Genomic DNA, 16472 nt, shown 5'->3' on the forward strand with positions numbered 1-16472 from the left:
GCACTTTAAGGGAACGCACTCTTGAGGAGTGGAATCGCTTTGCTATGGGCTAATGATGAGCGAAATTGCATTTTAACGCTGGGGGATGATGGAGCGAACTTTGGAGAAGTAGTGGACAGGTGCTTTAAGTTTCAAAAGTGAGGGACGGATGTAATAGGCGGTGTTGCGCGGAGCACTAGGTTGCCGGCTGCGCAGTGGCTCGTGTCTGCCACCGCGCATGCGCACTGGAGACCTCACTGTTGCTCGGTACACCTGGACCACCAAAATTGAATTTCCTATTTTATTACACTGCACTCGGGTAAGGAGCTGTATTTCTACTTGTTCTTAAACAAAAAGTTGCCATTGAAAATTAACATTTAAGCAACTTGCAAAGTGTAATAAGAGATAAGCAGTACAGTTTTTAATATTCATCCTTTGAATTTTTCTTTTCATCTTTCAACGCCCACAAACATTTCGCAGAAGGTAACGCGAGCGATAACACATTTAGTTACATTCAATTAAGGGTGGGGCGATTAAGAATTCTCGGGAGCGTCTTCGGAAGCAATGGTCGCCATGGCGAGGACGCCCCTTCAAAATTTAATTGCTGGGACGTGATCCTGGTGAAGACGAAAGCCGAGGCACGGGAAGGCAGCATTCGTCGCGGGGTCCTGTCACGCGCCACGAAAAATTCCTCCACGCCATTGCTGTTTTTTATGGAGCACAGAGCAGCGCTGCAGTCGCCTCGGAATATTAATGGCCAGGTCAGAGATAAGAACACCTGCGCGCTCGGGGATTGTTGACTCGATATTGCGCGACCCATCCCTCGAATATTGACACTCGATATCCGGCCGAGCGCGCGAGCCTTTCACGATAAGGCGGGGGCAGGTACGCGTACCTCCTAATACAGCCTCGACTATCACCGATCACCAAGATTGCGTTTCACAGTGTTTGCTCTTGGTAAATGCGCCTCTTAGCTGCCGCCTCTTCCTGATGGGATGATGTGGCGGCTTCGTTTCTTCCTTGGCTCCAATTTTCCTCCTTCGCTGATATTTTTCGTAGTTGCAACTCTGGACCACACACTTGCGCGATTGTACTTCTTCGTACTTGGTTCGTTGGCAGTATCCCTTCCTCCTTCTGTCTCCACTTCTTCTTCTCTTCCGTTCTTACGTTCTTAACATTTCCCCATCTGTGTTAACACTTCAACCCCTCGACTGTTTACTCTGGGCATTCTTCGGTTTTGGTTTGTTCAATGTTACTTTGTTTTTGTAACAACACACTTGGTTTTTTAGATTCCTTTGGTATACTACTCTGGACTCGTTTTGTTTGTTAGTTTCTGGTTTCCACTTGAGCTGCGTATTTAAATTAAGCCTGGTTTTTCTTTGTTTCTAGGACTTTTCCCAATTCTTACACTGTCAACTCTGTTTCTTTATAGGTCTACAGCCGACGCATAGTGGTCGAGAGGAATAAACTTGGAACTTGTATATATACGAACGCGACTGAGACGTGGCACTTGCGAGAAAGAGTTTAAAAGATTAGCCCTCTGGTGGCGCTGGCGAGCACTAACTCTCGCGATCCCATAGTGCGGCTGGGACGTTACATTGTCATTTAGCTTTTGTATCCATTAGCCCCATATCGACTGTTTTATTATGTTTATACTTCTCAATCTTATATTTACCAACTCTATACTTTTCTTCCTATATTCTTCCCTGATAGCCAGATCTGGGCAGCAGAATCTGACATCAGAACCGTAGTCGTCTGTGTCCGCAGATGGCTGCGTTCTGAGGTGCAGAGCCTGATGTCAGTACCTGATGTCAGATCGGCAGCAGATTCTGTCGTCTGCTACGGTTCTGTCGTCAGACTCTGCGCTCTCATGCCAGAGCCAGACCCTGCTACCAATCTGATGTCAGACTGGAGACTGATGATTATCAGGGCTTTATTGTTTTACTCGTCAACCCCGTTGTCTTGTTCCTATACTCTTTATCTCCAAATTTATCAACCCTAAATTGTTATGATTATACTTGTCATCCCTAAACTTATCAACCCCATATCTTTGTTCCTACACTTCTCATCCTATATATTCACCAACCCCCCTTTCTTGTCCCCACACTCTTCATCCTCACAGCCATTACTCTCATCCCCTCACCCCCAACTTCTTCACCCTTTCATCTCACAAGTCAAGGATTCAACAATACTCCCAGAATGGAAGCTTCCGCCATCCGTAATCTCTATTGCCGTGATCAAAATCATCTGAAGCACCAGCTGCAACCAACAGTATTTGGATACCTCCTCAACTTGCAGTCAGTTTACACAAAGAGTGAAACACCGATCTCTGCACCTATACTCCACGCTCTCTGTGATCGATCAGCTCCGCGCCACATCACTATACACGTCGCAGTGCGCTTTGTAACAGGATCTAACAAAGCAACCGCGGGAGATGTTACGCACCAATGTTTATGCAACTTCGTAGGTGGATAGATAGCTGAAAACTATTTCGCACGCGTTCCGATCGTTTACTCAGTCGCTCAGATTCTTATGTAACAATAAATATCTCACCTTTCGAATTAATTAGTTCGTTAAAAACTATAACATTTTGACTCGAAATCACCTCGGGTACAAGCATATTGTAGTACCAGTTTACAGTGAAACCAGTCTTCATGAGTTTATATTTCCCGAAGAAAAATACTAAATGAAATAAAGATTTATAATTTACATTTTAGTACGGATTTTAATTATTTTACATTCTTTTATATTTGGCTTTCTATGCAGTGTATTTTATTTTATTAAATTTTTGTAGTTCCATAAACACTAAAAGCACTGGAAAATTTTAAAAGTAGATATAAATATTACTTTACTGTTTTAATTATATACTTTTTTTTTGTAAAAAATCGAATACCGATTTAACCGGTATTTTTGGGAGTAGTGGAATTCGAAAACCGTTTATTTAGAAAGTCGATATTTATATAAACCCTACTATCGCGACTAGACGCAACGTCAAGAATTTCAAAGTCGATTTCCTTGAAAACGAAGTGCAGTATCAAAAAATGTTATTCCTTCTCGACTTATTTTCCGCTTATAAGAAAGAAGCAGTAACTTTTTTTACATCACGCTTCATTTACGAGGAAATCGACTTTGTAATTCTGCACGCTGAGTCCAGTCGCGTATAGGAAAGCCTACCTTAAAACAGATTCTTACGCGTATCAACCCCAAGTTCGAAGCTCCTTCTCCCCTTTAAGTGGTGCCATTAGCCACGACCCTCCCTTAGCACCCTGGCATCAGAACACAAAAAACTCGCACAAACGAGCCGTGAATGATGGATAACTCAACAGGGCGTTGAATCTGAGGATCGAAGGGGAGGAACGGGTCTCGCTTTCTCGCTATTTTATGCGTGGGGCAGGGCCGCGTGTGTCTCCTTGCGAATCACGGCCTCTTCGTGCACCAGGAAGCGAACGCTGCTCGATACCTTTTCCACGGGAATCGTTACGGGCTTCCTCTGGGAGCGAGGATGCGTCGCACAAGGACGCGGCGCCTCGTTCAGTGGGGGTTGCAGCGTCCCAGCGGCACGTGGGTCGTTGAAGGAAATACCGAACGATTCTTTTTTGCTCCCGACCCCTCGCACGCTGAGCGGGATCCTCAGCTGCGCCCTCGTGCACCAGATCCAGGGGATTTATCTCCTGCGATCAGAGGCGCTCACGAGCTGACTGCTAAATAGTTTAGCCTGTCTCGGGGTGTCGTCCGAAAAAATTCTCCAATTTGTACACTTCAGGGGGTGAATGAATGCTTCCTCTGGAAAGTGAAATTTTGGGGGATGATGGAACGTTCGAGGAAGTCGAGAGGTGGAATGAGTCGAGGATTAATTCGGGTCTACTGTTCAGTGAAACGTACATGCGAAATTGGTCACAGGCTTTTGAACGTTATTTGGATAATTGTATTTCAAATTATATATTATGTAGCAAAATGCTTTCGCCTGAAAATTTGTATTTTCTTTTAAATTTTGCATCGATAATAATAGCACAAATTTCCGCTCTAAAATAAAGCGTCTATTTAGTTTCCCTAACACCGAAGGTGGTGGGTTAGCTTCAAATATAGGGGTTTCAGACAACTTTAAAAACAATTCACTTTTTTTCATGCAACAAATTAGAAATACCTCATACGTGAGTTGTCATATTGAATTTATTTTAAAATCGTCTCAACTCTTTTAGATTCAAATGTTGGGTGATATTAGTGGTGGAAATGGGCCCTTTCGATATCCTTCAACAGCCACCAGATTGTCCACTGACTATACTTTCATCTGACCTTTTCATTTTACGTTTTACAAGAATTCCAATTACTTAAGATTCGTTTAATGTCACAGTATACAGTAGAGATGATCCATCAAAGGAATTATACCGTACATGTACCAAGTGACAGTGGCTCTCAGAGAAAAATGGTGCAGCATAATTTCTTGTAATGGTATTCCCTCAGAACTTGCGGCTGAGTGTACATTGTGTCGTCGGGTTTTTAAAAGAACTCCATCACAGGCTGGTGAAGAAGGTGCGAAAAGTTGGCGCGTGGACCAGTGAAATATTCCCTTCTGTGTTTGCTTGCAGGATTCGGAGCTGTGCATTTCCCTGGGGCTGAGTCTGCAGTACCTTCGCATGACAGTGGTTTGCTGGCTGGCCGCGATGTGTCATCATCTTTACGCCACCGTCGCCTCGGTCCCACGACGCGACGATCCGCCGACCTACCTCAAGTACAGCATCTTCGCCTGGGGCGTGCCGTTTCTCATCCTCGGTGTGGCTGTGTTCCTTCAGATCCAGGAGGCGGCCGATATTTGGAACATTTCGGACCTGACACCCTTCAATTGCTGGTGAACTGTCCATTTTTCCCCCACTTGTTTGTAGAAAGTGAAAACCCCTTTTCTGGTTTAAGGTGGAAACCCCTTTTCTAGTTCAAAACTGAAACCCTCTTTCTATATTAAAGTGCAAACCCATTTTGTACTTCAGAGTCAAGACTCCTTCTGTAGTTCAAAGCCGAAACCCCTTTTCTAGATCAAAGTGCGAACCCTTTTTCTAGTTTAAAGTGAAATCCCCTTTTCTAGTTCAGAGCCAAGACCCCTTCTTTAGTTGAAAGTGGAAACCCCTTTCTTAGTTCAAAGTCAAAACCCCCTTTCTAGTTCAGAGCCAAGACCGCTTCTTTAGTTCAAAGTGGAAACCCCTTTTTCAGTTCAAAGTGGAACACCCTTCCTTGATTCAAAGTGGAACCCCCTTTCGCAGTTCAAAGTGGAGCCCCCCATCGATAGTTCAAAACAGAAACTCCTTCTGTAGTTCAAAGCCGAAACCCCTTTTCTAGATCAAAGTGCGAACCCTTTTTCTAGTTTAAGGTGAAACCCCCTTTTCTAGTTCAGAGCCAAGACCCCTTCTTTAGTTGAAAGTGGAAACCCCTTTCTTAGTTCAAAGTCAAAACCCCCTTTCTAGTTCAGAGCCAAGACCGCTTCTTTAGTTCAAAGTGGAAACCCCTTTTTCAGTTCAAAGTGGAACACCTTTCCTTGATTCAAAGTGGAACCCCCTTTCGCAGTTCAAAGTGGAGCCCCCCATCGATAGTTCAAAACAGAAACTCTCTATGTACTTCAAAATAAAAACCCCTTCTTCATTTCCACTGTATCAAACATATGAAATCCACATTCGACTGGCACAGGTTCCTAGGAACAAAGGCAACGATCTATGCCTACGGTTTGCCAGTGGTCCTGCTGCTGCTCTCCTCGGGCTATTACCTAATCAAGGCAGCCATCGTATCCAGATACACGTGCAGCATGCAATTAGAGATCAAGCAGCGCGAGAAGATGAAGAGGCGGAGGGCGTTGCAGCTGATTCTCTTCCTTAAGGTCAGCATGATAGTGGGATTGGTGGCCGGTTGTGGAGTCGCGTCCAGGGTCTGGAAAGTCCCTTTCCTTTGGGCTGTGTTCTGCACTGGGCATTCCCTGCAGGTAAGAAACAATCCACCATTCCGAATCCATAGTTCTCTGAAAACTAAACAAGTAGCACTTTATCCAAAGAGTAGAACATAGGACGGTATAATTAGATACTTTGAAAATAGAATGTGTCTCAAAATGAATCTGATTTGAACTGGTGTACTGTAGATCAAACTATCCCTTTTTAAAAACTCCAGACTCTACACTTGCTGCGCATCAGCCTAACCAGACATCGAACCCTAACTAATCCAATCCCAAGTCAGTTTCACATCAATTGTAAATCTGATCAATCACAAGAAATACCAAGGTTCATCCTTCCACTTCTCGAGTCCCTCTCTACCTTAAAAAAAAAAGAATCAAGAAAATCCAACAAGTGGATAAAGTCAAAGAGTAACAGAAAACTTTCTTCCCTATCTCGATATCCTCAATTTACCTAAAAATCTCTTCTCAACATGGCACCCAAGTTAACTACCTGAACCAAGCTCGATAAGACCCAGTTCAGACGATTAATAAAGATCCAGTAGACTAGTGGGAGGATATTCAACTGCGCACGAATAACAATCCACCCTAGTTAGCTTCTTAATCCAACAAGCCAGTAGAACCTCCCACCCCATCGTGGAAAATTTGCTGGCCAGGGGCAGGGGGAGCTGGAAATAGTTTGACGTTGTTGCGTAACGTTTGAAAAACTTAATAAGCCGGGCCCCGGATGCCAGAGATTAAGAATACGAGCGGGGTAACGAGTTTCTGGCCAAGCGGCTGCAACTTTTATAGGCGCTGCTGCGGAAACGTTTCTCGCGTTCCACCCCCTCGGGGTAGTTTCCAAGTCAATTTTAAGTTTCGAAAGAGTGCGCGCACGACTTTATTACCGATGCAACATCGATGATGGTTGGACGAAATCTGCATGGAATAACAGCCTCGGGACAACGAGTTCGGCAACTTGCATTGTTAGCCCCGGCCAGGGCAGCGTGCCGCGAGTTTCTTTGGGAGTTGGCGGAAGTTGGGGACGGAGGGGTGCTTCTCGTTAAAACTACGTCGAAGGCTACTCGATCGATGAGTGAATTTGAAAAGGGATGGTAAGAATGGGGCTGGAGGAATTCATGTTTCAGGAGGACTTCCCCAAGGGGCCTGTGTTCTCACCGATGCACAAACGTAGCGCCTTAAATCCACGCATCTGTAATTATATTTCGGAAGTATGACAAATGCAATTCTATGCAACAAGGATTAATAAATATTTAACAAAAATAAAGTCGTTAAAATGTGTGTATTAGTTTTTGAAAAAAATTTATGAAGATAAGTCCCTGGTTCGATCAGCAAAGTAAGAGACCCTTAACATTTTCCGCAGAGTCATTTCTGAAGGTATAGGGCAGGTAGTCTCGGTTTATGTCTTATGACATCAGCCGAATGTTTGTGATTTTTTTTTAAAAAAGCGGAAGCATATATTTTTACAGAACTCTTTGCACTTAAAAGAGCAACATTTAAAGAACATTTAGTATTTTTTTCGTACAAAAATATTTACGTTTATAATATAGTAACAACCGACATTCAAGAAGCCTTTTTAAAAATTTGCTTTCGCGGCGAGCACTGGCATTTGGAACCGGATTATCTAAAATCAAAAAGACAAAACAGATTTCCTTAGTATATTAGTGTATCCTCTGATTAACGGAGGGAATTTCCGAAATATTAATTTAAAACAAAATGAGTCCCGAGACTCTCAGCAATCTCCACCCAAACCATCATGCTCCAAATCCACAACACAAATTTTCTCAAAGAACCCCACTGCCAATTTCCACTTTGTTCCCTAGAAAACCCAAGTCTCTATTAACTTCTCCATTAGCCTCCCCTTGATACCCAGAACACCACTTTAATCTCGAGAACCTATTCCACCCTTCTCACTTCCAGAAGATTTTCCAAAAACCCCTCAACGCAACCCACCCCCGGAAGACCTCCCCATATCAAAGCCCCTCTCAGAACATGTCTCCTTAGAAGTTTACAGCAGCTGAATCGACGGAGTCCATTCCATAGTTTCGACTCGGTTCCCGCAGAACCCCTGACTCGTCACTTCGCTTCCTCCCTGTCGTGTGAAACTGTCATCCCGTGTGGCGATCCTCGATCGACGCGGCTACGACGAGATCGAGCGCTCGGAAGGCGAAGTCGCGATAAACTGCGAGCGGAAAGACTCGTCCCCCGCGCGGGAACTCGGCCGCGGAAGTTTCCATCGACTGACATTCGAGTCGTAAACGGGTGGCTCGGTTGTCGAGTGTCCTCGACCGGCAGGGATTTACCAAGGAGCCATCCCGCAGGAGAAGCCATCCAGCAAAGCAGCCCCGGCCCATCTTCCCCCTGATTCCTACTATCGATTATTCAATCCCTCTTTGCACCTTGATTATTCCTTCCTTACCTACTCTTCTTTTCCATCCATCCCCGTCTTGGCTCGCCCAATCAATCTCTCCGTGCCCCTGAAACGTTTCCACATCACTGGGAATTCATTTTCCCGCGCTGGGTGATCAATGCTGGTACGGCAAGGTTGCATAGACGGTAGTAGGCAGTTTTAATATTTGGAAGATCGAGGTCGACACTGTATTATGCGGATGTCGTGTGCGGAGAGCTTGCTGTCTCATTTGTTCGTAGTACTCGGTGGACGCCCATTGGCGTTTCTCGCACAGGTTGCGTGGGCTGATTCAAGAGATGCATAGGGTTCGTGATTTCAGATGTGTTTAAGATTTAAAGGTTCTTGAGTAATAAAATAATTTATTTTTGTTAAGTTAAGCTTCCAAGTGGGGCCTTTCTACCTCGTCTAAATATACAGAGCGGACCAATAAGAATTACCAGCTTGAATATCTCCGGAAGCTTGGAAGCAAGAGAAAAGTTTTTTGGTAGAAAAGGGGTCACGCTTCCATCGTAGCCACTTTCACACCAAAATTTTGTCAAAACAATTTCTCTCTCAATTCCATAGCTTTAGAGATATTCGACTTAGTAATTCTCATTGGTCCACCCTGTATATGAATTTTCATAAACAGGAAAATTCCCTTTCAAATCCCCCCCTTCACTCCCACCTGCGATATGCTCGAAACAATTTGCCCGAATTCCTGGAGGCTCCCAGCAAAAACCACCCCCCTCCCGCAAAAAATTCAAAGCACAATTCACAGCTGCCCCGTAAACGCGCGTCTACGTTTGCGATAAATTATGAAGCGCTGCCAGGTGTTCGCTCGCGTTGTTACACGGTCAGGAGCGCCTTTCCACTCGGGCCAATTTGTCAGGAACAATGCCAGCAAACGTCGGTGCAAGATACTTGGGAAATTGGGACGCGCTTCGGGGCGAGCGTGGCACACGTGCCCCATAACGAAAAGCGAATTATTCATACGAAACGAAACGGACGCCTTTGCTCGAACCAGCAGCCTCGACGGAGGCAGTAGTCGATGTAAAGGCGAGAGGACCGCCCCGAGAGGGGTGATGGGGGTTGTAAAATTTCGCCTAACGACAGGGTGCCCAAATTTTTATTAAATTGTCTCGAAAGAAGAACGGAGTTTCTGTCACAATCGAGGAAACACATTTCGAATAGAGGAGCGGAATTATATATATATATATATATATATATATATATATATATATTTATATTATATTATGTATATAATTATAATTATATTATATTTTTCCATTATCTAAGATTTCTAAATTTGTTCTTATATATATATATAATTTTCCCATTATCTAAGGTTTCGAAAAGTCTAGAAATATTTACTGGATACGTAAATATATATAGTATATATATATAGTGTAACACGTCCGGAACCGCCATTTCTGGACGAGAAAGGGAATTACAATCTTTTCATCCCGTCGACGCCGGCGTAACACACCCTAAGGGCCCCCCCCCATTCATATTAGTCAAGTTACTTGGGGTTGAAAGTCGCTTGAATTCAAGTAACTTGAAACTACATCACTAATGTAAACCTATTATTTTATTATTGGACTTGAAATATATCCCTTCAGATGTCTTTCAAGTTTCAAGTGAAGTAGAGATATATTTGTTATACTTTACTTGCCTTGAAATACAAAAACTTGACTAATGTGAACGAGGCTTAAGAGGCCCCCGGTTGAGCCCAATTCGAGTACTACTGTACTACTACTCTCTTCTCTACTTGTGTACGTACTTGAGCAGGTAGGTTGATCGAGGAGGGAGAGAAACAGAAGTGCATTTTTTATCTTGAGACCGTCAGCTAGGACTCATTAAGTAGTGATAGAGTCGACGAACCCTGCCCCAGATGCATGGGGGTCGAGATAAATAAACTTGGAACTTGTATATATACGAACGAGTGTGGGACCTGACACTTGCGAGAAAGAGTTTGGAAGATTAGCCCCCTGGCGGCGCTGGCGAGCACTAATATTCGCGATCCTAGGGTAGGACTGGGATGTGGCAATAGACTATTAACTGCTAATGGATTACACGACGCGAGAAATTAATATAATTGACTGTAATTTTGTTATTAGCTAAGATTTCGAGAAGTATCAATATTTAATTGATATGCAGACACTTCTAGTGGGAATACTTCCTTGTAAGGTGTGCGCTATCCCCTCCACTTCTCCTCTTCTTGCCGCGACGAATGAGGAGCCGAGCGCCCCCTCTCCATTCGCAGTGTCTCTCATTCTATGCCGTAAGGCGATAAAAGGAAGTTCAAAAGACCGCGCGAAGCGTGAAACATTGGCGATTGGTGCAGGGAGAGTTGCATCCAAGGGGCCAGAATTCTTGGAGGCAGACTGTGCTCGCTACGTTAACAAATGCTCGACGAGCGCGGGTTGAAAAATGAGACCCGTCGGAAGCGATCCTTGGTGTTGGTAAAGTAATTGATTTGGGAGAATATGCGACTTGCGAGGCACTAGGTACTTTAGTAAGTAATGAAGCTACTGTAAGGAGTGATCTTCTGATTGTTTCGAAGAGCACAGCTGCGCTATTTCTCTCGGGAGACGCTTTGCTTTACTTTCACGAGGAATCTCATATCGCTCCACTGGTTAACTGGTGTTTTCGATGGCACGGCTACCGAACTGTGTGTTTGGAACTGTGACGCCTGTTATGACTTCATTCCGCTTGGGTGCGTGAGCTGCGTTAAATTTTTAAGCTACTTATGCAGGCGCCACATTTCTAGATTCCCAAGGGAAGTTGAAAATTACATTTTAATGGATGTTGAACATACGCAACGAGGATATTCGCATTGCTTTAACATTATAGTCTGTGGGATCAGGAAACCTCTTAAGAGGGAGCCCGGAATAAGAGACCTAACAGGATCGGCTTTGGTGAAGTTGGTTAGGCGGCTGATCAGTAAACAGAGGATCCCCAAAATCGTGGGTTCGAATCCCCACCACCCGAGGTCCGTTTTTTCCGTGGCACCCAAAAACATAGGAATTACGAAACCTATTCCTACAAATAATTAATTAAAAAACTTGTGTTTTTCAAAGAACAAGAAGAGAAGAATTATCTGTACTCTAGTATGTCACATCACACACACTCTTCTTCCCTCTGCAATTACTGCTTCAGCCTTTAATTGCTTCGATACGTAATGTAGTCAGACTGTGGATATCTTTCTAAGGAAAATTTGAAGGCAGATCGCCCAAAGCTAATTTGCTTTCCATATACAGAATATATGGTGTTGCATGTAAAAATTCGGGGACCCCTCGGCAATACTTGCAAAACAACTTTCCAGAAAAAGGAGAAAGCACAAGTGACGCTGGAGGTGTCCGCTCACAGGAACTACACCCTCTCCAACTCTCCTCCCTCTGCAGTCTACTCTTTCCTGACTCTAAACGCACACCTTCTTCCTCTCGAACAGAACAGGAACGTACAAACTCAGTAAAATTCAAACCGGACCTGAAGTACCTGAACCAGAGAAGAAGAGTTTAACGTGGAAGGAGTTGGTCTGACTATAATCGAACGTTCTCACCCCCTCCACTGTTTCTTGTTTCACGCTCCATTTGGAATAGGGCCTGGCCGTGGCGTTGTCCGTCGCGTGCAACTGCAGGGTGCTGAAGGTCTACGCCAGGAAGTCCTACAGGCAACCGAAGCAGCAGGTAAAAATCCTCCGTGATCCTTGAGCCGTCCTTCTGATCCTTGGCACCCTCTCCACTCATCCCACTTCGCCCCTTGAAAAGGAACAGGGGTGGTTTCCTCCTCCAACTTATCTTCTGACTTCTATACACACTGCCTTACAGAGGAACACAAAAGAAACAGGGGGTAAGGTCGGCAGCACCCTTCGGTATAAAAGCATGCTTTCTGAACATATGTGCTTTGAGATTCTACTGTGTGTAGAAATATAAACAAATCAGTGCAGGCTTATCGCAGATGAAGATCACAAGGATATCCCTCTACAATAGTGGACAAAAGAAAGTTTAAAACCCATACCCGATTTAGGGCTGCAAGCAGGGCAACTGCCAATTAGTAGAAAGAGAAGAATGAAACCAATAGAAACCAATAAAGAAGTGAAACTTTCTGAAAAAGAGAAAAAAAATTGAAATTTAGTATCAAGCTCATAATTTGTTTTTAATGATTTTTTTACATATTTCATGACAGTTGCGGTTTTTCAGATTTGAAAAATAGGTACCTACCCCTACCTATACATTCCATTTTATTTTGTTACTTTTTCTTTTTATGAATATTAATTTTTTTATAAAGCAAAAGGTTTCCGGTATTCAACAAATGTCTACAAAAAATTTCCCTCACTATCGAAAACTATATTTCAAAATAATCATTTATAATCTTAATATATGTGTTTCTCTGTCGCCCAAAAACTTTCGAGCGGTAAACTCTTGGGTCACGAAATGTGTCGCAGCTCATTATGCCTAACTGATCCAAACGAATGTGACTATTTTCACAAAAAAATAAATAAATTTTTTTTTTTATAAAATCATAATTTAAATTTCAGGCGAAGCCGAGTAGTAAAGCTAGTTAAATATAGAGGGCGGCAAAAATCATTTCTGCCCAGAGTTGAAAACTCACATTTTTGTATGCCTACGTAACAAACTTAATACAAACGCCGGGCTTTAACTATTATGTTGATAAAAATCTTAAATAAATTTTAAAACAGAACTTTTCCTTCTCGGCCTTTGCAATTTAAACTTTCTTTTAACCACCACTTCAGCGAGCCCTAGTTGAATCCTTATACCTCTGTGAGGCACAGTAAACCACCCCTATTCTCAAAAAGAAGTATCACTCGCTTCAAAAGCAGGCCACAGGAAGAAGAGGCACAGTCCTCGTACCAATTTCTGAAACAGCCCTCCCAACCCAGGATCCCCCATTCCGTAGCAACAGCTGACACCAGAATCCTCCTCTCTGTTCCAGATCGCCCAGTCAAGTAGCAGCATGCAGCTGCTGGCACCGGCCCCAGACCCAGTGTAGACCGTGCCCCGTGCCAGCCCCACGGAGCACGCACCAACGAAATAGACGAGGACCGGTCATCAAGGATCACAACTATTTTTTCACACGAAATACCGTTCGCGATCCCCCTGGAAGCAACCACCAAGGTCGGTCAAGCCACCACCCCTAGTCCCTCCAGCGTTTCAAACACCACGACCGCTGTCTTCTGCCTCGGCGACGAGAAACCGATGGCGGGAGCAATCGCCGGGGACATCGGAGAAATACCGAACGCTCAGGGCTGAATCACTCCAATTTCCGGCGTGCTCGTCGAAACCGGGCCACTCGCCCGCCGAAAGTGCATCCTAGGTTCGTCCGAGGTCTTCTGTACCTTTGGAAGCTCGAGGAGCTCGCGCGGGGCGAGAGAGAGAGGGGAGGGGCGAAGAGTAAACAGAGAAGAACGAACGTGGAGTAGCCACGATCCACTTGCTGAATTAGCTTACCGGGCGGATAGGTCGGAGAATCGAATCCCGCGGATGCGCCCCCGAGCCACTGCAACCCGAGCGGGAAGCCGGGGATAGCTGTGTCAACATATCATCGCTAATATCCACGATCCTTGGTACCCGCGCGCACGACATGCCACGCTGCGACCGTCCGCGATCGCTTTGGATGAACCGCAAGGGTTTGGGGAGGGGTGAGGGTTGATTAGCATGATTTCTTTTTATGCATCTGCAATAGTTTGCGTTGGAGGTAGAGGGTTGTTCTCAGCGGGTGAGGTTTCGATCGTTTTGATTGATTCTGAAAATGGTACTTATTTTAGAGGAGGGAGGGTTGATTGGTGGTGCTTGGACCTTGTGGATGATTGAGTGGGAGTTGTGACGTTTTTTTTCCATGTAGTTTGAGATTGAATGGGCAGCGTGGAGTTGCTTGGCAACTTGGACCAAATGGTTAATTTGTTTGAGAGGGTTCAGTGGCGCACTCAGGATTTAATCTCCGGGGAAGCCGAGTTGAAGGGATAAAAATTCAGAGAAATTCATTAGGTGATTATAAAAATTTAGTTAAGGAATAAAATCCGTGGTTGCATTAATCTCGTTGTTCCTTTTTCTTTGGGGCGTGCCAGGGTCCCTTGCCCCCATCTCTGAGTGCGCTACTGAGAGGGTTAGCACCACTTTGAGATGTTTGGGCCAGCAGAAGTGGGCCGGGAATTAGTGGGCCTCGACTCGGCTGGACAGCTCTGAAGATCTTGATGAATCTTGGAAATCTTGGCGCGCATTGCAAAGTGGATGGCAACCTGAAAGCGAAGAATATCTTAACCACCACACGCACATGCAGGATTGCGAAATCAAGAGTCATCAAGATTTGCAAAACTTTCAAAATGACGATGGATTTATAGGAAATATTGAACAGTGTGGACCGATACCAATCGCTACCTAGAGCTTCCAATTTCAATGCCCGTAGGCAGGAAGCGAGCGGAAGATAAAGCGTTTCCTTCTCTTTAAATCAGAAACCCCATGGATAATTGTATTGCTGTCACCGAGCAATTCTGTTGCGCCCGGATAGAGTGCTTTCGACCACGATTTTCCACGCGGGACAATGGTCGTTTTAAGGGAAACCACGTGGCGGAAACGAGGAAACCGAACGGCGAACTATCGATCCGCCGTGAAAGGAATCCGCGCGCGTTGCGTCCGCGCGCGCGTGCCTCGCGGTTTCGCGGCCTGCATTCTCCCCAGTGTCGCAATTAACACTCGGTAATGACCTATGCGATCGCACCGAGCACACGTAACCACCGGCATTCTGTAAATGTAAGCGCATGTAACTACGAGGAAATAAAATATTTTGAAGCCCTAACTGTGCCTTGAAATCATTTTGAATAGCTCAGCACAAATCTTCATTCCCATGTCCTTCTTATAGAGGATCCTCAAAATATTCAGCGATCTTATTGTTAACAATTCTTCGTGGGAATTCTTAGCACCCACTACTTTGCAATATAGAGGGTGTTGAGCAACAGGTACCAGAAAATGGAATGAATCTTTTTTTTTCAGATTCAAGCGGCACTCAGAGAGTGATCCTAAAAGAGACAGCTAATTTACTTGCAGGGCTGGGCTTTCTCTATGGAGGGGCCCAGATGCAAGAAATATTCTTGGGCCACAAAGAATTCCTCAACGGTAAAGAAGCGTAACACGTTTTCACGAAAAACAGAATGACAATGATGTAATAAAAAATAAATGTTAACATATTTAAATATTTGACTTTTTTGTTGCCATATGATCAATAATGTTAGATCATTATTTTAGAAATTAAAATATAAAAATATATTCAACGCAAAATGAATAAAATTCATTAGGTGATTATACAAATTTACATCAACAATAAAATCCAGTTTTCTTTCCTTTTCACAAAGCTCTTTAATTACGTACCTCAGATGTGGTGACATTAATCTGTTTTTCCTTTTTCTTTGGGGGGGAGGTGGGCCAGGGCCCTAGGGCCCAGCTCTGGGTGCGCCACTGGTCAGTAATATTGCTACTTCTGTGTTTAGAGCGTAAATTCAAGTCGATTTATAAAATTAAATTACTTTTAAACAAATAAAAAAACTCTTCGTTTTCACCTTACTCTTTTTTATTTTACCTTTACTCATTTTTCCTTTTTGTGCCCCCCGACCGGCCCTGATTACTTACCCACTTCCAAAAGAGCCCATAGAACCGCCATCATCAACTTAAACTCTTCAACAAAACGTGAGCTTCCCACTGCTCTTGCTGGCCTTCGTCATCCGCATTTCATTTCCCGCGATTTCTGTCTTGTTCTTCATTAGCTGATGGGTAATGATGCGTACCAGGCGACGAGGACGTCGAGGACCAAGAATTATTCGTTCGGTGGACGCAATTGGTGAATGGGTCGCAGCCGACCGCAGCTCTCCGGGCCTTTAATCGAATTCCCCGGCGCGATCTCGAAATCAGTGGCGTCACGGGTCTAATTGCGAGGCCGATTAATTTGCAGGAGGTCAGTCACGGTGCCTCGATAATCCTGCGAGAGAGGGATTCGCTGAAGGGTCAGGGAAGAGGTGACGTTAATTCAAGCAACAGTAACCGCGATGTTTAATGCGAACAGAATTGTCAAGTGGTGGACTGCTAAGCTCGAGCGAATAGGGGAAGATAAAAAGTTCCCGGGCAAAAGCACAGTGGAAAGCGGCGGTACAGAGTGACGAAGATTTTC

General features: G+C 44.3%; 1 protein-coding gene across 2 annotated transcripts in view; it reads left to right on the plus strand.

Annotated features, from left to right (window-relative positions):
• Positions 1-15111, plus strand: part of LOC143366199 (cadherin EGF LAG seven-pass G-type receptor 1) — a 92055-nt gene extending 76944 nt beyond the window's left edge. Inside the window, exons 4-7 of one of the 2 annotated variants that reach the window (XM_076807052.1) lie at positions 4566-4825; positions 5653-5941; positions 11897-11983; positions 13251-15111. In XM_076807052.1, the coding sequence (XP_076663167.1) occupies positions 4566-4825; positions 5653-5941; positions 11897-11983; positions 13251-13307 (693 nt within the window). In that variant the 3' untranslated portion in view covers positions 13308-15111. The remainder of the gene's footprint in view (positions 1-4565; positions 4826-5652; positions 5942-11896; positions 11984-13250) is intronic. The other variant, XM_076807054.1, reaches the window with a different exon arrangement.
• Positions 15112-16472: the final 1361 nt, after the last annotated feature.

Source organism: Andrena cerasifolii, chromosome 2 (genome assembly GCF_050908995.1).
Source record: "Andrena cerasifolii isolate SP2316 chromosome 2, iyAndCera1_principal, whole genome shotgun sequence".
NCBI lineage: Eukaryota > Metazoa > Arthropoda > Insecta > Hymenoptera > Andrenidae > Andrena > Andrena cerasifolii.